This window comes from Homarus americanus, unplaced genomic scaffold (assembly GCF_018991925.1).
Source record: "Homarus americanus isolate GMGI-L3 unplaced genomic scaffold, GMGI_Hamer_2.0 scaffold8168, whole genome shotgun sequence".
NCBI classification, from domain to species: domain Eukaryota; kingdom Metazoa; phylum Arthropoda; class Malacostraca; order Decapoda; family Nephropidae; genus Homarus; species Homarus americanus.
The window spans coordinates 45,456-67,584 of NW_024713368.1; the positions used below are offsets into that span (position 1 = coordinate 45,456).

General features: G+C 49.6%; 1 protein-coding gene across 1 annotated transcript in view; it reads right to left on the reverse strand.

Annotated features, from left to right (window-relative positions):
- Positions 1–307: 307 nt before the first annotated feature.
- Positions 308–22,129, reverse strand: part of LOC121871884 (metabotropic glutamate receptor 2-like) — a 35,745-nt gene continuing 13,923 nt past the window's right edge. Inside the window, 3 exon segments of the mRNA XM_042374475.1 lie at positions 308–2,524; positions 10,702–10,836; positions 19,888–20,192. Coding sequence (XP_042230409.1) covers positions 2,339–2,524; positions 10,702–10,836; positions 19,888–20,192 — 626 coding nt within the window. The 3' untranslated portion in view covers positions 308–2,338.

Below are 22,129 nucleotides of genomic sequence, written 5' to 3' on the forward strand. Positions count from 1 at the left end.
GTAGTAGGTATCGGGGGTGATAGTGGCAGGTAGTGGTGGTGGTTGAGGGGATAGTGGCAGGTGGTAGTAGTGGTGATAATGACAGGTGGTGGTGATAGTGACAGGTAGTGGTGGTGATAGTGCCAGGTAGTGGGCGTGATAGTAACAGGTAGTGGTGCTGATAGTGACAGGTGGTGGTGACAGATGGTGTTTATAGTGACAGGTAGTGGTGGTGATAGTGACAGTTGGTGGTGGTGGCAGTGACATGTGGTGGTGATAGTATCAGGTAGTAGAGGTGATAGTGACAGGTGGTGGTGGTGTCGGGTGGTGGTAGTGGTGACAGGTGGTGGTGGTGGTGACAGGTGGTGGTGACAAGTGGTGGTGGTGGTGATAGTAACAACGTGGCCCCTGGTCCCTCCGGTATACTTCCCGCCCCGCTCCTTGGGTTGGTGAGTGAGGGTGGGTGACTAAACCGCCCACCGCCGCCCACCCTGGGTGAAGGAGGTGGGTGGCAGGCCGCCCACCCGGGGTCATGCTGGGGTAATATCACATGAGCGGGAATAAACATCTATCATATATGTCATAAAAAGAACACTCACTGGTGATAGAAGCGTACAGTGTATTTTGATCTTAACAACGTCTCACAAACTCTCAAAAAGGAAATACAGTTAAAATATTTAATTTTTTTGTATTTTGATTTTTTGGGAAACATTTGGCGTAATTATTTAGAATGAGCGATGCATTCTGCTTTTGTTCTTAAATGTTTAGGCTCGTTCTCCCAGATGTGAACAGAGGGCGAAACAGGAGCCAATAAGAGGTGTCGGGTGTACCGCTCTTGTCAAACATTGCCTCTATAGACCCAACTTGTGTGAGTGAGTGAGAGGCCAAGTAACGCTCACAATATTAACTAAAATACTCTGACGCTGACCCAGAAACTCACTTTATCACAAATAAATAAGAGAAGTTTTGTTCTAGTACAGGTTTATTTTTTGAGGATAAGACGAGGCCTTTACTGATAACTTGCTCCTAACATGTAAAACACGGAACTAAAGTTTGTCTTCCATCTTGGAGGGATAACTCGTTCTTCTTACCTCCCACACAAAACGTAAACATAAACAACACCATACAGCGAAACAAACTAGACAACGAGAATTATCATTCATGAACAATTTGGTCACAAAAAATGTATAGGACTGTAGCAGCCCTGGCGACCTCCAGCACGAGGCCGCGAGGCTGACACCTTAGGCAACGATCTAAGGATCATACCGTGAAACACTAGCGTCAGCACGGGCGATCAACAGCGTCTGGCTTTCCTTCCATCTCACAATGACTCGCTCGTGGAAGGGAAGACAAACGAACATCTTCGCCTGGCGCTCCTTTATGATATCAGCGTAAGTCGTAGTAACTTGAGCTATAACAGTGGTCGAGACAGCTGGTGACCTGAACAACTCTCGTGATAACAACGCGTCAGCGCGCCTTGTTAAAAAACAGCTATTATGCGCAGCACCATTTATAGAAGTAAATATCCAAAGCACGACCAATGAATGATAACATTTGGAAGTAAGTACTTTTTGAAAACAGCTTGAGGTTTGTTGAGCAACTCTTAGTGGTGTGAAGGCCCATACCTGCCATCATAACACTGGGGGCACGAGCCCACACACGGCACGCACGAGTTAGTCAGCAACACTCCCTGGGGTGGGGGACAACTGTGGATGTTCCTGACCGAAGATGGCAGTAATCATATCCTCAACAGTGAGCATATAAGCTTTTGTTTTTTGTTTTAATTATGAGGTACACTCGAGGTGTCGCCTTCCTGGAGACATATCTCATGGCGGGGTTCAGGGTTCCGCGGGCGCCGGTGGCAAGGCCGAGAGATCCTGCTGACAATCTCCGCATGTCAGTCTCTCTCGACCCCCCGATGGCCGTGGCACAGGTGGAACCATTCACAGGTAAGTTGATTCGTCCACAAAGGTGATAGTGAGTGAGTTCATCTCGGGTTTGTTCTCTTCATCCTCTTCTTCCTCTACTTCTTCCTCCTCCTCCTCCTCCTCCTGTTCCTCTTCTTCTATCTGCATCTCTTCCTCCTCCTCCTCCTCCTCCTCCTCCTGCATGTCATCATCAGAGAACTCATCCTCGAGGTCGCACTCTTCCACCACACTCAAGGTTTCACCTAAACTAGCACCGCAGCTGCTTAAGTCTGGTGGGAGCGCCTTCATGAACGAGCCAACAAGTATATGTGGATGCGCCTGAGTGGGCTCTACATGTTGGTAGCCCAGCGAGGTGGTGCAGGGCGTGTTGTAGTAGCCTGTGACCCCGCTCTGAGGTGCGTCTCCAGTTAGAGCAGCACCTCTCGCCGACCCTAGGTTATGGAACTCTCCTCTACACTCGGGGTGGTCACGGTGAGAGAGTCTCCGTTCACGTGCTGACTGATGGAGGAGGGCGGAGGGGCGTGCAGACTGGAGTGGTTGATGGAGAGCACCGACTGTGCCGTCTGTGAGCGGGAGGTGAACCGCATACTCTGCCCGTAACTCTTGTTCTGTGATCCCTGCAACACAAAGATAAAGTGATGACTGGTGAGTGACTACAACAGGTAGTGAGTGACTGCCACAGGTAGAGAGTGACTACAACAGGTAGTGAGTGACTGCCACAGGTAGTGAGTGACTGCCACAGGTAGTGAGTGACTGCCAAAGGTAGAGAGTGAATGCAAGAGGTAGTGAGTGACCCTACAACAGGTAGTGAGTGACTGCAACAGGTAGTGAATGACTGCCACGGGTAGAGAGTGACTGCCACAGGTAGTGAGTGACTACAACAGGTAGTGAGTGACTGCCACAGGTAGTGAGTGACTGCCGTAGACAGAATGCAACAGGTAGTGGGTGACCCTACAACAGGTAGTGAGTGACGCAGCAGGTAGTGAGGACTGCCAAAGGTAATGAAAGGATGCAACAAGTAGTGACTGACTGCCACCGGTAGTGAGTACTGCAACAGGTAGTGAGTGACTGCCACAGGTACTGACTGCCACAGGTAGTGAATGACTGCCACGGGGTAGAGAGTGACTGCCACAGGTAGTGAGTGACTACAACAGGTAGTGAGACTGCCACAGGTAGTGAGTGACCCTACAACAGGTGGTGAGGACTGCACAGGTGGTGGTGACTGCCACAGGTAGTGACTAACTGCCACAGGTAGTGAATGACTGCCACGGGTAGAGTGACTGCCACAGTGAGTGACCACAACAGGTAGTGAGTGACTGCCACAGGTAGTGAGTGACTGCCAAAGGTAATGAGTGAATGCAACAGGTAGTGAGTGACTGCAACAGGTAGTGAGTGACTGTAACAGGTAGTGAGTGACTGCCAAGGGTAATGAGTGGATGCAACAGGTAGTGAGTGACCCTACAACAGGCAGAGAGTGACCCTACAACAGGCAGTGAGTGACTGCCCAGGTAGTGAGTGACTGCAACAGGTGAGTGACTGCCACAGGTTGTGAGTGACTGCCAAAGGTAATGAGTGACTGTAACAGGTAGTGAGTGACTGCAACAGGTAGTGAGTGACTGCAACAAGTATGAGGACTGCTACAGGGAGTGGCTGCCAAAGGTAATGAGTGACTGTAACAGGTAGTGAGTGACACAATAGGTAGGAGTGACTCAAAGGTAATGAGTGACTGTAAGAGGTAGTGAGTGACTGCAACAGGTAGTGAGGACCGCCAAAGGAAATGAGTGACCCTACAGCAGGTAGTGAGTGACCCTACAACAGGTAGTGAGTGACTGCCACAGGTAATGAGTGGATGCAACAGGTAGTGAGGACCCTACAACAGGTAGTGAGTGGATGCAACAGGTAGTGAGTGACTCTACAACAGGTAGTAAGTGGATGCAACAGGTAGTGAGTGACTGCCAAGTGTAATGAGTGACTGTAACAGGTAGGAGTGACTGCAACAGGTAGGAGTGACTGCCAAAGGTAATGAGAGTGACTGTAACAGGTAGTGAGGACTGCAACAGGTAGAGTGACTGCCAAAGGTAATGAGTGACTGTAACAGGTAGTGAGTGACTGCAACAAGTAGTGAGTGACTGCCACAGGTTGTGAGTGACTGCCAAAGGTAATGAGTGACTTCTAACAGGTAGTGAGTACTGCAACAGGTAGTGAGTGACTGCAACAAGTAGTGAGTGACTGCCACAGGTTGGAGTGACTGCCAGGTAAGAGTGACTGTAACAGGTAGTGAGTGACTGCCAAAGGTAATGAGTGGATGCAACAGGTAGTGAGTACTGGCAACAGGTAGTGAGTGACTGCCAAAGGTAATGAGTGGCTGTAACAGGTAGTGAGTGACTGCAACAGGTAGTGAGTGACTGCCAAAGGTAACGAGTGACTATAACCGGAAGTGATTGACTGTAACAGGAAGTGAGTGACTGACAAAGGTAATGAGTGGCTGTAACAGGTAGTGAGTGACTGCAACCGGTAGTGAGTGACTGACAAAGGTAATGAGTGGATGCAACAGGTAGTGAGTGACCCTACAACAGGTAGTAGTGACCCTACAACAGGTAGTGAGTGGATGCAACAGGTAGTGAGTGACCCTACAACAGGTAGTGAGTGGATGCAACAGGTAGTGAGTGACCATACAACAGGTAGAAAGTGGATTCAACAGGCAGTGGAGTGACTGACTGCCAACAGTTGTGAATGACTGCAAGAGATAACGAGACGGCAACAGGTAGTGAGTGACTGCCACAGGTAGTGAGTGGATGCAACAGGTAGTGAGTGACCATACAACAGGTAGAAAGTGGATTCAACAGGCAGTGAAGTGACTGACTGCAACAGGTAGTGAGTGAGTGACTGCAACAGGTAGTGAGTGACTGCCACAGGTTGCGAGAGTGACTGCCACAGGTAATGAGTGACTGCCGTGTTGAGGATTGACTGCCACAGGTAGTGAGTGAGTGACTGCAACAGGTAGTGAGGACTGCCACAGGTTGCGAGTGACTGCCACAGGTTGCGAGTGACTGCCAAAGGTAATGAGGATGCAACAGGTAGTGAATGACTGCAACAGGTAGTGAGTGACTGCCACAGGTAGTGAGTGACTGCAGCAGGTAGTGAGTGACTGCCACAGGTTGCGAGTGACTGCAACAGGTGAGTGACTGCAACAGGTAGTGAGGACTGCAGCAGGTAGTGAGTGACTGCCAAAGGTAAGAGGGATGCAACAGGTAGTGAGTGACTGCAACAGGTAGTGAGTGACTGCAACAGGTAGTGAGTGATCAAAGGTAATGGTGGATGCAACAGGTAGTGAGTGACTGCAGCAGGTAGTGAGACTGCCACAGGTTGCAGTGACTGCCACATGTTGCGAGTGACTGCCAAAGATAATGAGTGGATGCAACAGGTAGTGAGTAACTGCAGCAGGTAGTGAGTGACTGCCACAGGTTGGGTGAGTGACTGCCAAAGGTAATGAGTGGATGCAACAGGTAGTGAGTGACTGCAACAGGTAGTGAGTGACTGCCAAAAGGTAATGAGTGGATGCAACAGGTAGTGAGTGACTGCAGCAGGTAGTGAGTGACTGCCAAAGGTAAGAGTGATGCAACAGGTAGTGAGTGACTGCCACAGGTAGTGAGTGACTGCCAAAGGTAAGAGTGGATGCAACAGGTAGTGAGTGACTGCAACAGGTAGTGAGTACTGCAACAGGTAGTGAGTGACTGCAACAGGTAGTGGAGACTGTAACAGGTGAGTGACTGCAAATGGTGTGAGTGACTGCCACAGGTTGTGAGTGACTGCCAAAGGTAATAGGATGCAACAGGTAATGAGACTGCAATAGGTAGTGAGTGACCACAACAGGTAGTGAGTTCGCCAATGGTAATAATGCAACAGGTGAGTGACTGCTACAGGTAGTGAGTGACTGCCAGGTAATGAGTGATGCAACAGGTAGGTGTGAGCTGCTACAGGTAGTGAGTGACTGCAAAGGTAATGAGTGGATGCAACAGGTAGTGAGTGACTGCAACAGGTAGAGGACTGCAACAGGTAGTGAGTGACTGCAACAGGTGAGTGACTGTAACAGGTGGTGAGGACTGCAACGGTGGTAGTGACTACCAAGTGGAGACTGCCAAAGGTAATGAGTGGATGCAACAGGTAATGGACTGCAACAGGTAGAGGACCATAAACAGGTAATGAGTACTGCCAATGGTAATGAGTGAATGCAACAGGTAGTGAGGAGCTGCTGGTGTAGTGAATGACTGCCAAAGGTGGTGAGGATGCAACAGGTAGAGTGACTACCACACGTAGTGAGTGACTGCCAAAAATGAGGATGCAACAGGTAGTAATGACTGCCACAGGTAGTGAGTGACTGCCACAGGTAGTGAGTGACTGCCAAAGGTAATGAGTGGATGCAACAGGTAGTGAGTGACTGCCACAGGTTGTGAATGACTGCAAGAGGTAGTGAGTGACTGCAACAGGTAGCGAGTGACTGCAACAGACAGTGAGTGACTGCAACAGGTTGTGAGTGACTGCAACAGGTAGCGAGTGACTGCAACAGGTAGTGAGTGACTGCAACAGGTAGTGAGGACAACAGGTGAGTGACTGCAAGTAGAGCACAGGTAGCGAGTGACTGCAACAGATAGTGACGGCAACAGGTTGTGAGGACTGCAACAGGAAGTGAGTGACTACCATAGGTTGTGAGTGACTGCCAAAGGTAATGAGTGGATGCAACAGGGTGAGTGACTGCACAGAAGTGAGTGACTGCAAATAGAGTGGACTGCAACAAAGGAGTGACTGCCACAGGTTGCGAGTGACTGCCAAAGGTAATGAGTGGATGCAACAGGTAGTGAGTGACTGCAACAGGTAGTGAGTAACTGCAGCAGGTAGTGAGTGACTGCCACAGGTTGAAGGACTGCCAAAGGTAATGAGTGGATGCAACAGGTAGTGAGTGACTGCAACAGGTAGTGAGTGACTGCAACAGGTAGTGAGTGACTGCCAAAGGTAATGAGTGGATGCAACAGGTAGTGAGTGACTGCCACAGGTAGTGAGTGACTGCCAAAGGTAATGAGTGGATGCAACAGGTAGTGAGTGACTGCCACAGGTAGTGAGTGACTGCCAAAGGTAATGAGATGCAACAGGTAGTGGAGTGACCAAGTAATGATGGATGCAACAGGTAGTGAGTGACTGCAGCAGGTAGTGAGTGACTGCCACAGGTTGCAGAGTGACTGCCAAAGGTAATGAGTGGATGCAACAGGTAGTGAGTGATTGCCACAGGTAGTGAGTGACTGCCAAAGGTAATGAGTGGATGCAACAGGTGAGTGACTGCAGCAGTGTGAGTACCGCCAGGTTGTGAGTGACTGCCAAAGGTAATGAGTAGATGCAAAGGTGAGTGACCCACAACAGGTAGTGAGGACTGCAGGCAGAGTGACTGCAACAAGTAGTGAGTGACTGCCACAGGTTGTGAGTGATCAAGGTAATGAGTGACTGTAACAGGTAGTGAGTGACTGCAACAAGTAGTGAGTGACTGCCCAGTCAGGTGACTGCCACAGGGTAGTATCGCCAAAGGTAATGAGTGGATGCAACAGGTAGAGTGACTGCAACAGGTGGTGAGTGACTGCAACAGGTAGTGAGACTGCCAAAGGTAATGAGTGGATGCAACAGGTAGTGAGTGACTGCCCAGGTTGCAAGTGACTGCCAAAGGTAATGAGTGGATGCAACAGGTGGGAGACTGCACAGGTAGTGAGTGACTGCCAAAGGTATGAGTGGATGCAACAGGTAGTGAGGACTGCAACAGGTAGGAGTGACTGCCAAAGGTAATGAGTGATGCAACAGGTGGTGAGTGACTGCCACAGGTTGCGAGTGACTGCCAAAGGTAATGAGGATGCAACAGGTGGTGAGTGACTGCCACAGGTGTTGCAGTGACTGCTAAAGGTAATGAGTGGATGCAACAGGTGGTGGGAGTACTCACAGGTTGGTGAGGACTGCCAAAGGTAATGAGTGGATGCAACAGGTGTGAGTGACTGCCAAAGGTAATGAGTGGATGCAACAGGTAGTGAGTGACTGCAGCAGTAGTGAGGACTGCCACAGGTTGGAGTGACTGCCAAGTAATAGTGACTGCAACTGGTAGTGAGTGACTGCCACAGGTTGTGAGTGATGCCAAAGGTAATGAGTGGCAACAGGTAATGAGTGACTGCAACAGGTAGTGAGTGACCATACAACAGGTAGTGAGTGACTGCCAATGGTAATGAGAATGCAACAGGTAGTGAGTGACTGCCACAGGTAGTGAGTGACTGCCAAAGGTAATGAGTGGATGCAACAGGTAGTGAGTGCACAGTAGTAGTGACTGCCAAAGGTAATGAGGGATGCAACAGGTGTAGTGACTGCAACAGGTAGTGAGTGACTGCAACAGGTGACTGCAACAGGTAGTGAGTGACTGTAACAGGTAGTGAGTGACTGCAACTGGTAGTGGTGACTACCAGGTTGTAGTGACTGCCAAAGGTAATGAGTGGATGCAACAGGTAATGAGTGACTGCAACAGGAAGTGAGTGACTGCAACAAATAGTGAGTGACTGCAACAGGTTGGAGTGACTGCAAGAGGGTGAGTGACTGCAACAGGTAGCGAGTGACTGCACAAATAGTGAGTGACTGCAACAGGTTGTGAGTGACTGCAACAGGTGGAGTGACTGCAACAGAGAGAGTGACTGCAGCAGGTAGTGAGTGATTGTAACAGGTGTGAGTGACTGCAACAGGTGAGTGACTGCAACAGGTGAGAGTGACTGCAACAGATAGTAGTGACTGCAACAGGTTGTGAGTGACTGCAACAGGAAGTGAGTGACTGCAACAGGTGAATGACCATACAACAGGTAGTGAGGGATGCAAGGTAGTGAGACTGAACAGGTAGTGAGACTGCAACAGGTAGTGAGTGACTGCAACAGGTAGTGAGTGACTGCAACAGGTAGTGATTGACTGCAACAGGTAGGAGTGACTGCAACAGGTAGTGAGTGACTGCAACAGGAAGTGAGTGACTGCAACAGGTGAGTGACCATACAACAGGTAGTGAGATGCAACAGTGAGGATGCAACAGGTAGTAAGTGACTGTAACAGGTAGTGAGTGACTGCAACAGGTAGTGAGTGACTGTAACAGGTAATGAGTGACTGCAACAAATAGTGAGTAAGGTGCAACAGGTAGTGAGTGACTGCAACAAATAGTGAGTGAGGTGCAACAGGTAGTGAGTGACTGCAACAAATAGTGAGTGAGGTGCAACAGGTAGTGAGTGACTGCAACAAATAGTGAGTGACTGCAACAGGTAGTGAGTAACTGCAGCATGTATCATCTTTGTATATATAAATTAATCATATACTTTCTGAACATTACACATTTAAAAATATGATGAATGTTAATAGTTAAGAGTAAAGAGTAAAAAGAGAAGAGTTAAGAGTAAAGAGTGAAAAGAGAAGAGTTAAGAGTAAAGAGTAAAAAGAGAAGAGTTAAGGGAAAGAGTAAAAAGAGAAGAGTTAAGAGTAAAGAGTAAAAAGAGAAGAGTTAAGAGTAAAGAGAAAAGAGAAGAGTTAAGAGTAAAGAGTAAAAAGAGAAGAGTTAAGAGTAAAGAGTAAAAAGAGAAGAGTTAAGAGTAAAGAGTAAAAAGAGAAGAGTTAAGAGTAAAGAGTAAAAAGAGAAGAGTTAAGAGTAAAGAGTAAAAAGAGAAGAGTTAAGAGTAAAGAGTAAAAATAGAGTTAAAGAGTGTAAGAGAGTAGAGTAATAGAGTGAGAGAAGAGAGTATGAATGTAAGAGCTAAAGTAAGAGTTGAGAAAGTTGAGATAGAAGGTTTGTGAGCTGGAGGAAATAGTGACAGCCACGAATAGGCAAGGAATAGAGAGAGAGAGAGAAAGAGGAAATTGAAAGAGAAGTTGTCATGGCTTGAGGGAAGAGAAACAGAGAGCCTGATATTGTCATGGAAACAGAGGCGGAAGTTGAGAGACAAGTTTGCGAGCTTGAGGGAACAGAAATCTCTAACATTGTCATGGCAGCAGAGGTGGGAGTTGAGGCCAAAGTTTGTGAACTCGTGGAAACAAATACAGTTTCTGAAATTGTCCTGAAACATAAAATGAAGTTGGAATGTCAAAGTTTGTAGGAGTGAGTAATAACAAGAGCCAGCTCGCCGAGATTGCAGAATCCTAGAAACACGGGTGATTATAATCCCGAGGCAGCAGGAGTTTTTAAATTTGTGAAACAAAAAAGTCAAACAAGAGTTAACCAGAGTGAGGACAACAGAAAACAGCCTTTAAGATGATCCTGAAAAATGAGGCGGAAGTGAACGTCAAAGTTTGTGTGGTCGAGAAATCAGAATTCCTAGACAGAGATTACTGTGACCTGGATATATAACGATGTAGTGGGGAAAGTTTGTCTGCCTGAAGAAACACAACGCTAACTTCTACAACTGTTCTGAAAGTACTGTATTAAGAGGAGGTTGAGGTGGTCAGGACATATGAGCTCAAGAACACGGGAATCTAGTCATGGTAATTGTCTTAGGCAAAAGTGAAACTGAGGTGAAAGTTTGTCAGCTCCTGGAAGTATATGTTCATCCTGGCACTAGCTTGTAAACACCAACTTAGTCGGTGAGTGACTTAGAAACAGGCGAGGAAGTGGAATTCAAAGTTTAAGCGTTAGGATAAATAATAACATTCCTTCTTGAAGATGACCCTTGAAGTAGGTCATCCTCTGAGACTGATTTTGGATTGATATCTTGCTTCTAACATTACTCGGGAAACATGAGAGGATCCTCACCTTGACGGGTCCAGAGCCCTGCCTCACGTTCTTGTAGGGCTGGAAGATGACGATGTACACCTTGGGCGTGAAGAGGCAGCCGAGCGACACCCAGGCGCTGATGCTGACACACATACACATGCTGGCCAGCTGGATCTGTCCGGGATACATAATGTGTCATCAGTATGGTGGAGTTACTCATCGATGTATCTCCCCTATATATTCTCTTCTTCATTAAGAGAACCATCAACTCCCTCACTCCAGCACTAAAGCTTCAACCATCAACTCCCTCACTCCAGCACTAAAGCTTCAACCATCAACTCCCACTCCAGCATTAAGCTTCAACCATCAACCCCTCACCCAGCATTAAAGCTTCAACCATCAACTCCCTACCCAGCACTAAAGCTTCAACCATCAACTCCCTCACTGAGCATTAAAGCTTCAACCATCAACTCCCTCACCCAGCACTAAAGCTCAACCATCAACTCCCTCACTGAGCATTAAAGCTTCAACCATCAACTCCCTCACTCCAGCATTAAAGCTTCAACCATCAACTCCCTCACTCCAGCACTTAAAGCTTCAACCATCAACCTCACCGAGCATTAAAGCTTCAACCATCAACTTCACTCGAGCATTAAAGCTTCAACCATCAACTCCCTCACTCCAGCATTAAAGCTTCAACCATCAACTCCCTCAATCCAGCACTAAAGCTTCAACCATCAACTCCCTCACTCGAGCACTAAAGCTTAACCATCAACCTCACTCGAGCATTAAAGCTTCAACCATCAACCCCTCACTCCACACTAAAGCTCAACCATCAACTCCCACCCAGCACTAAGCTTCAACCATCACCTCACCGAGCACTAAAGCTTCAACCATCAACCCCTACCCAGCACTAAAGCTTAACCATCAACTCCCTCACCCAGCACTAAAGCTTCAACCATCAACCCCTCACTCCAGCACTAGAGCTTCAACCATCAACTCCCTCACTCGAGCACTAAAGCTTCAACCATCAACTCCCTCACTCGAGCACTAAAGCTTCAACCATCAACTCCTCACTGAGCACTAAAGCTTCAACCACCAACCCCTCACTGAGCACTAAAGCTTCAACCATCAACTCCCTCACTCGAGCACTAAAGCTTCAACCATCAACCTCACCGAGCACTAAAGCCAACCATCAACTCCCCCACTCCAGCACTAAAGCTTCAACCATCAACTCCCCACCCAGCACTAAAGCTTCAACCATCAACTCCCTCACTCTAGCACTAAAGCTTCAACCATCAACTCCCTCACACTGAGCACTAAAGCTTCAACCATCAACTCCCTCACTGAGCACTAAAGCTTCAACCATCAACTCCCCCACTCGAGCACTAAAGCTTCAACCATCAACTCCCCACTCGAGCACTAAAGCTCCAACCATCAACCCTCACTCGAGCACTAAAGCTTAACCATCAACCTCACTGAGCACTAAAGCTTCAACCATCAACTCCCCACTGAGCACTAAAGCCAACCACCAACTCCCCACTCGAGCACTAAAGCTCAACCATCAACTCCCTCACTCCAGCACTAAAGCTTCAACCATCAACTCCCCACCGCACTAAAGCCACAACTCCTCACTAGACATCACTCACTCGAGCACTAAAGCTTCAACCATCAACCTCACTCGAGCACTAAAGCTTCAACCATCAACCTCACTGAGCACTAAAGCTTCAACCATCAACTCCCTCACTCAGCACTAAAGCCAACCATCAACTCCCTCACTCTGAGCACTAAAGCTTCAACCATCAACTCCCCACTCGAGCACTAAAGCTTCAACCATCAACTCCCTCACTCGAGCACTAAAGCTTCAACCATCAACTCCCTCACTCGAGCACTAAAGCTTCCAAGCATCAATCCCTCACTGAGCACTACAGCTTCACATCACCCCCACTGAGCACTAAAGCTTCAACCATCAACTCCTCACTCGAGCACTAAAGCTTCAACTTAGTCTACATTAACGTCAATATTGTGGGACTTTAACTAACTATTGTTCCTCAGACCGTAGACAACAGTTCTGGTGGTCATATCCTGCCCTCCTCCCCCACCTGGTGTATATTCCTGCCCTCCTCCCCACCTGGTGTATATATCCTGCCCTCCTCCCCTACCGGTGTATATCCTGCCCTTCCCCCACCTGGTGTATATCCTGCCCTCCTCCCCTCAGGTGTGTATATATCCTGCCCTCCTCCCCCACCTGGTGTATATATCCTGCCTCCTCCCCCACCTGGTGTATATATCCTGCCCTCTCCCCCACCAGGTGTATATATCCTGCCCTTCTCCCCCACCTGGTGTATATATCCTGCCCTCCTCCCCCACCTGGTGTATATATCCTACCCTCCTCCCCCACCTGGTGTATATATCCTGCCCTCCTCCCCCACCTGGTGCATATATCCTGCCCTCCTCCCCAACCTGGTGTATATATCCTGCCCTCCTCCCCCCACCTGGTGTATATATCCTGCCCTCCTCCCCCACCTGGTGTATATATCCTGCCCTCCTCCCTACCTGGTATATATCCTGCCCTCCTCCCCTACCTGGTGTATATATCCTGCCTCCTCCCCCACCTGGTGTATATATCCTGCCTCCCCCCCACCCGGTGTATATATCCTGCCCTCCCCACCTGTATTCTGCCCTCCTCCCCACCTGGTGTATATATCCTGCCTCCTCCCCCCACCTGGTGTATATATCCTGCCCTCCTCCCCACCTGGTGTATATCCTGCCCTCCTCCCCCCACCTGGTGTATATATCCTGCCCTCTCCCCCCCCACCTGGTGTATATATCCTGTCCTCCTCCCCCACCTGGTGTATATATCCTGCCTCCTCCCCCACCTGGTATATATCCTGCCCTCCTCCCCACCTGGGTATATCCTGCCCTCCTCCCCTACCTGGTGTATATATCCTGCCCTCCTCCCCTACCTGGTGTATATATCCTGCCCTCCTCCCCCACCTGGTATATCCTGCCCTCCTCCCCCACCTGGTGCATATATCCTGCCCTCCTCCCCCACCTGGTGTATATATCCTGCCCTCCTCCCACCTGGTGTATATATTCCTGCCCTCCCTCCCCACCTGGTGTATATCCTGCCCTCCTCCCCACCTGGTGATATCCTGCCCTCCTCCCTACCTGGTGTATATATCCTGCCCTCCCCCCCCACCTGGTGTATACCGCCCCTCCCCACCTGGTGTATATATCCTGCCCTCCCTCCCCACCTGGTGCATATATCCTGCCCTCCTCCCCCACCTGGTGTATATATCCTGCCCTCCCTCCCCACCTGGTGTATATCCTGCCCTCCTCCCCTACCTGGTGTATATATCCTGCCCTCCTCCCCCACCTGGTGTATATATCCTGCCCTCCTCCCCCACCTGGTGTATATATCCTGCCCTCCTCCCCCCACCTGGTGTATATATCCTGCCCTCCCCTCCCCCACCTGTGCATATATCCTGCCCTCCTCCCCACCTGGTGTATATATCCTGCCCTCTCCCCACCCGGTGTATATATCCTGCCCTCCTCCCCACCTGGTGTATATATCCTGCCCTCCTCCCCCACCTGGGTGTATATATATCCTGCCCTCCTCCCCTACCTGGTGTATATATCCTGCCTCTCCTCCCCCACCTGGTGTATATATCCTGCCTCCTCCCCCACCTGGTGTATATATCCTGCCTCCTCCCTACCTGGTGTATATATCCTGCCCTCCTCCCCCACCTGTGTATATATCCTGCCCTCCTCCCCTACCTGTATATATCCTGCCCTCCTCCCCCACCAGTGTATATATCCTGCCTCCTCCCCCACTGGGTGATATATCCTGCCCTCCTCCCCCCACCTGGTGTATATATCCTGCCCCTCCCCCCCACCTGGTGTATATATCCTGCCCTCTCCCCACCTGGTGTATATCCTGCCCTCCTCCCCTACCTGGGTGTATATATTCCTGCCCTCCTCCCCCACCTGGTGTATATATCCTGCCCTCCCTCCCCACCTGCATATCCTGCCCTCCTCCCCCGGTGATATATCCTGCTCCCCCCCACCTGGTGTATATATCCTGCCCTCCTCCCCCACCTGGTGTATATATCCTGCCCTCCTCCCTACCTGGTGTATATATCCTGCCCTCCTCCCCCACCTGGTGTATATATCCTCCTGTATTCCTGCCTCCCCCCGGTATATTCCTGCCTCCCCCACCTGTGTATATCCTGCCCTCCTCCCCCACCTGGTGTATATATCCTGCCCTCCTCCCCTACCTGGATATATCCTGCCCTCCTCCCCCACCTGGTGCATATCCTGCTCCTCCCCACCTGGTGTATATATCCTGCCCTCCTCCCCTACCTGGTGTATATATCCTGCCCTCCTCCCCCACCTGGTGTATATATCCTGCCCTCCTCCCCCACCTGAGTATATATCCTCCTGTTATATATCGTTGTCTGCCTCCTCCCCACCTGGTATATATCCTCCCCTCCTCCCCCACCTGGTGTTATATCCTGCCCTCCTCCCCCACCTGGTATATATATCCTGCCTCCTCCCCACCTGGTGTTTCTCCTCCCTCCTCCCCACCGGTTTTCCTGCCTCCTCCCCCACCTGGTTGTTGTTGCCCTCCTCCCTGGTGTATATATCCTGCCCTCCTCCCCTACGTGTATATTCTGCCTCCCCCACCTGTGTATATTCCTTCCCACCGTATTATCCTGCCTCCTCCCCACCTGGTATATATCCTGCCTCCACCCCCACCTGGTGTATATATCCTGCCCTCCTCCCCACCTGGTGTATATATCCTGCCTCCCTCCCCACCTGGTGTATATATCCTGCCCTCCTCCCCTACCTGGTGTATATATCCTGCCCTCCCCCCCCACCTGGTGTATATATCCTCCCCCACCTGGTGTATATATCCTGCCCTCCTCCCCTACCTGGTGTATATATCTGTGTTATTCCTGCCCTCCTCCCCACCTGGTGATATATCCTGCCCTCCTCCCCCACCTGGTGTGTATATCCTGCCCTCCTCCCCCCACCTGGTGTATATATCCTGCCCTCCTCCCCACCTGGTGTATATATCCTCCTCCTCCCCTACCTGTGTATATCCTGCCTCCTCCCCACCGTGTATATCCTGCCCTCCTCCCCCACCTGGTGTGCTCCTGCCTCCTCCACCTGTGTATATCCTGCCTCCTCCCCACCTGGGTATATCCTGCCCTCTCCCCCACCTGTTATTTCCTGCCTCCTCCACTGGGTTTTCTCCCCCCACCTGGTGTATATATCCTGCCCTCTCCCCCTGTGGTATATATCCTGCCCTCCTCCCCCACCTGTATATCCCCTCCTCCCCCACCTGTGTATATATCCTGCCCTCCTCCCCCCCGGTGTTATATCCTGCTCACTCTATAGCCAGACAAAGTATCATAATTTACATATCTGGGCCAGGAAGGTGTAGCACTGTCTGCCACCTGTTCTATTAACCGCTATTGATTATTATTTATTCTTTCTCAGTGAAGTAATATTACCTGCCACCCCACCCCCCACCGCCCCCTCTCTCTCTCTCTCTCTCTCTCTCTCTCTCTCTCTCTCTCTCTCGAATATCAATAACCAATTTGTTGTCTATATTATGTCCCTTCACATCATATAATATATGTATCGATTTCTTTTCTTTCTATCTATCTAAGTGGACAAAATTCTTCTCCCTTATGCTCACCCTCTTTCTCTCCTTCCCTTCCCCCACCCTTCTATTTTACTCCTCTTGCACCCCTTCTGCCCTCCCCCCTCACCCTACCTCCCCACACTGCCCCCTCCCTCTCTCTCTTCATCCGCATTACCACTCCTACCACCTCCCTCCCCCCTCCACACCATCTCCCCTACCACCTACCCTCCCCTCCACACCATCTCCCTACCACCTACCCTCCACCTCCACACCATCTCCCTACTACCTACCCTCTCCCTCCAACCATCTCCCTACCACCTACCCTCCCCCACACCATCTCCCCTACCACCCTACCCTCCCCTCTACACCATCCCCACCACCCACCCCTCCACACCATCCCCCACCACCCACCCCTCCCCTCCACCATCCCCCACCACCCACCCTCCACACCATCCCCCACCACCCACCCTCCCCCTCCACACCATCTCCCCACCACCCACCCTCCCCACACCATCTCCCTACCACCTACCCTCCCCCTCCACACCATCTCCCCACCACCCACCCCTCCCTCCACACCATCTCCCTACCACCTACCCTCCCCCCACCATCTCCCACCACCCACTCCCTCCCCCTCCACACCATCTCCCCCACCACCCACCCTCCCCCTCCACACCATCCCCCACCACCCACCCCCCACACCATCCCCCACCACCCACCCTCCACACCATCTCCCCCACCTCACCCTCCCCCCCTCCACACCCATCCCCCACCACCCACCCTCCCCTCCATACCATCTCCCCACCACCTACCCTCCCCCTCCACACCATCTCCCCCACCACCCACCCTCCCCCTCCACACCATCCCTACCACCCACCCTCCCCCTCCATACCATCTCCCCTACATAAGAACATAAGAATGGAGGAAAGTGCAGCGGGCCTATTGGTCCATACTGAGCAGTTCCGTTTACACCCAACCCCTATTGCTCATATATCCATCCAACCTATATTTGAAGCTATCCAGAGTATTCGAGTTAATAATGATATTTGGTAATTTGTTCCATTCATCCACTACTCTATTTCCAAACCAGTGTTTACCAATTTCGCGCCTAAATCTAAGTTTGTCTAATTTAAAACCATTGTTACGAGTTCGCTCCTAGTTGGATAGTTTGAGTACCTTTGTAATGTCCCCTTTGTTTAGCCCTGACTTCCATTTATACACCTCTATCATGTCGCCCCTCGCTCTACGTCTCTCGAGGGAGTGCAAATTAAGATGCTTTAACCTGTCCTGTACTTAAGGTTCCTAATGCCCGGGATTAGTCTTGTCATTCTCCTCTGAATTCTTTCCAAGGATTCTACATCCATTCTGTACTACGGTGACCAGAACTGAACTGCGTAACCCAGGTGAGGTCTCACAAGCGCAAGATATAATCTTAAGATGACCTCGCTAGTCATATAACTAACACTCCTTTGTATGAACCCAGGTACTTTATTAGCCTTGTTACGAGCAAAAACACATTGTTTACTTGGATTAAGATTCCTACTTATCATTACTCCTAAATCTCTCTCGCAGTCGGATTTCACAATGGCATCGTTGTTCATTTGGTATCCGGTTGCCCTGTTTACATCTGCTATACTGAGTACTTTACATTTGTCCACATTGAATTTCATCTGCCATTTTTCAGACCATTCGAAAAATTTGTTTAGATCTTCCTGTAGTTTTGCGGAGTCCTCATCAGATTTAATTACACGTCCTATTTTAGTGTCATCAGCAAATTTACTTATGTTGCTGTCTATGCCGATGTCTATGTCGTTTATGTATATAATAAATAATAATGGTCCAAGTACTGAGCCTTGGGGAACTGCATAGTGAAGTTGCTCCAATGGGATTTAGTGCCGTTAATGCTCTCTCGCTGTTTCCTGTCCTGTAACCACGCCCTAATCCATTTTAGAATATTACCTTTGATGCCATGTGCTTCTACTTTTCTTATTAGTCTTTCGTGGGGGACTCTGTCGAAGGCTTTGTTAAAGTCGAGATATACCACACCATAATTGTGCCGCCTCGTCCACCGATTCGAAAACTGATGAAAAGAATGTTAATAGATTAGTTAGACATGAACGCCCGCTTGTGAAGCCATCTCCCCTACCACCTACCCTCCACCTCCACACCATATCCCCTACCACCTACCCTCCCCCACCACACCATCTCCCCTACCACCTACCCTCCCCCACCACACCATCTCCCCTACCACCTACCCTCCCCCTCCACACCATTTCCCCTACCACCTATCCTCCCCCTGCCACATATTTCAGTTGTTTACTCACTACAAAATATTAAATGCCGCCATCTTTCACGGAATGTTGACAATGAATAAACAGGAACTGAGAGGCAGCATTGGCCTACACACACACACACACACACACACACACACACACACACACACACTGGAGACTGGCACAACGCTTCAATTTTTAATCAATTCCTTTGTTTCTTCCTTCCTTTCTCCTTGTACATATTTATCTCCGTTTCTTGTTATTTTTACTTCTTTTCAACCTCTTTTATTTCCCACTCTTTAATTTGTTCTAACTTTCCTTCACTATCCTTATCTCTCTCTCTCTCTCTCTCTCTCTCTCTCTCTCTCTCTCTCTCTAAGTACTAATTTCAGCCGTCATGGTTCATTAATGACTCACCTGGGCAGGTAGACCTGAGGCACAGTAGTTCAAGAATGTAAAGTTTCCTTAAAAGATGCAAATGTGTACAAAAAAATGGTCTAAGTAAGCTCTGGACCTGGATTTCCAAGAGGTGAGGTGAGGTGAAGCGGGGAGGTAGGTGAGGTGAAGGAGGGGAGGTGAGGGGAGGGAGGTGAGGGAGGGAGGTGAGGCGAGGGAGGGAGGTGGTGAGGGGAGGTGAGGTGAGGGAGGTGAGGTGAGGTGAGAGGTTTGGTTGGTGGTCAAATATCAGAGTCTGTCTACTATTGAAGCGTCATAATAGTAATAATTCTCCGTAGTCTTTGATGTAGAGAGAGAGTAGAGTGAATTTCAGTGGCAGTATGTGTGTATAGAGAGAGAGAGAGAGATAGTGTTTGTCTACATCATCAGAAGGGTCGTCATCCACGTCTTCACTACCTGCCATTGTTTACACACACACAAGTAAACACAAACACAACTGCTTGACCTCTTAAAATTCCCTCCATTGTTTGCCCTTTGTAGTGTGTGTGTGTGTGTGTGTGTGTGTGTGTGTGTGTGATGGCAACGTTCACAGTGTGCCGTGTAGCTAAACAGAGAGAGAGAGAGAGAGAGAGAGAGAGAGAGAGAGATCAGAGGTATTCTAATGAACATACACCTTGAGTTCCGTTCACTCAGGTGTCCTCAGCAATGGTTACTAAACGTGAAATCAGACTTATCTCCTGATTGGTCGTGAACCCCCCTCCCTTCCCTAGTGAAACCCCCGTAAACCTGGTGAGGCTTTCCCTACTTGGTGAAGCTCTTCTAACCTTGAGCGCCTTGCCTAATGAAGCTTCTCTACTTGGTGAAGCCGTCCTACCTATAGTGAAGAAGCTCTTTCCAACTCACCTTGTAGTCATTGTTGGTGCCGAAGTAGATTGGGATGAACGCGAGCCAGACGATGCAGGTGCTGTACATGGTGAAGCCGATGTACTTGGCCTCGTTAAAGTTCTCTGGGATCTTCCTGGTCTTGAAGGCGTACACGGTGCACAGGAGGATGAGCACCATGTTGTAGCCGAGGGAGAGGATGAGAGAGATATTGGAGATACCACATGTCAACACTGCCACCAGACGGTATGGGTACACCTCCTTGGTGGTGGGCAGCTCTACCACCAACCACGCCACCACGCCCACCAGCTGCACGCCCACGAGTCCTGTGATGGAGGGAGGAAGTGGTAGGGTTAGTCTATGTGTACGCCCACACGCCCACTACTAGTCACGCCTATTATTAAACCAAGTTCACACGCACATTACTCGCCACCTCACCACTACTAGCCACCCGCCCACAGCTCTCCGCCCCCCACACACACACACCACTAGCCACGCCCACACACCCACAGCTAGCCACGCCCACCACTAGCCACGCCCTAGGTTACATACAATACAAAGCCACTATAACCACGTCATCACTTACGCCAACAACTACAACAACAAGATAACAACAAAACTGTTAAATTTACATAAAAACACACGCTAAAACACACATATACCAACACGGCCAACAAACACACAAACACGGCCAACAAACAGAGAAAAACACAACAATCACAAACACACAGCATACAAACTTACACCAAACAAACACAAAAACACACATGCATACGTCAAACAAACAAACAAACAGAGAGGGACGCCACAGTCAAAACGGCCACATTTTGTCATCAGAAATCAACCAGGCGGGAGGGAAAATGTGGCTAATTTTCCTGAAAAATGACGATCATGGGGTTCTGAGGCTAAGGTGGGGGGTGAGGCTGAGGAGGTGAGGGAGGGTTCTGAGCAAGGTGGGGGGTGAGGCCGAGGTGAGGAGGGGTTCTGAAGCTAAGGTGAGGGGAGCAGGGTGGGTTCCTGAGGCTAAGGTGAGGAGCAGGGTGGGTTCTGGGGGCTAAGGTGAGGGAGCAGGGTGGGTTCTGAGGCTAAGGTGGGGGTGGGTTCTGAGGGTTGAGGTGAGGTGGGTTCTGAGGCTAAGGTGAGAGCAGGGGTTCTGAGGCTAAGGGGGGGTGTCTTATGGCCGAGGTGAGGGGTCCCAGGATATGAGTTTATGTTATGAGTAGTAGTAGTAGTAGTAGTAGTAGTAGTAGTAGTAGTAGTAGTAGTAGTAGTAATAGTAAATGAGTATTAGTAGTAGTATCACATAAACTAAGGATGAGGAAGGACAAGTAAAATATAAAGGGTTGTGATAGGAGCCACAACCAGCACTGTACTGTGGCTCAACATTGAGTCCGGCTGAGGGTGACGTTACGTGTACTATAGTGGCAGTGAACGTCAATAGACGGGTCACCAAAGGGCGTTAGGAGACCGATAGACACAACCCAACATTGGACGAAGGAGTTTGTGAAAGTGGAGGAGGGGAGGGAGGAGGGTTGGGGTTGGGAGGAGTCAAAGTGAGGGAGAAAGTTAGAGATTATACTGAAAACAATCTCAGTCCACATAGCAGCAGAAGCCGCCACCACTTGTGAGATTTGAAGAGAGATTGTAGCCAGGAAAGTTGAAGTGAGATGATGGGAAGGAGGAGGAGGAGGGGTGAAGAGGAGGAGAAGAGGGAGGGGGAGAGAAGAGGGGGGCGAAAGAGGTTGGGAGAAGGGAAAGAAAATAGAGTTCAGTCATAACTACTGTGATTGTGTTGTTAGTGGTAGTATGGTGTAAGTGGTGATGTCTATTTGAATGTGATATAGGTGGGTATTGTTGTAGTGGTAGTGGTGATTGTTGTTGTAGTGGTGATTGTTGTTGCTAGTGGTGATAAGGAGTTTGTTGGTTGCTGGTAGTTGTGGTGGTGGTCGTATTTTTTGTCCTTGATTGTTGTTGGTGATAGTGTAGGTTGCAGGATAGTTGTTGTTGGTGGTGGTGGCTGTGGTGGTGGTGGTGGTGGTGGTGGTGGTGGTTGTTATAGTGTGGTTTGTAGTTATTAGGAAATGGTAATTATGGGTTTGTTATTGGTAGTAGTGGTTGGTGATATGGGTGTGTGTGTGTGTGTGTGTGTGTGTGTGTGTGTACTAGAGACTGTTAGTATCATAGGGAGGAAAGAGTTACACCAGTCGTCCTCAAGGGGATAGGTAGTAAGGGTTTAATATTTACTAAAAGTCAGTCTCTCTCT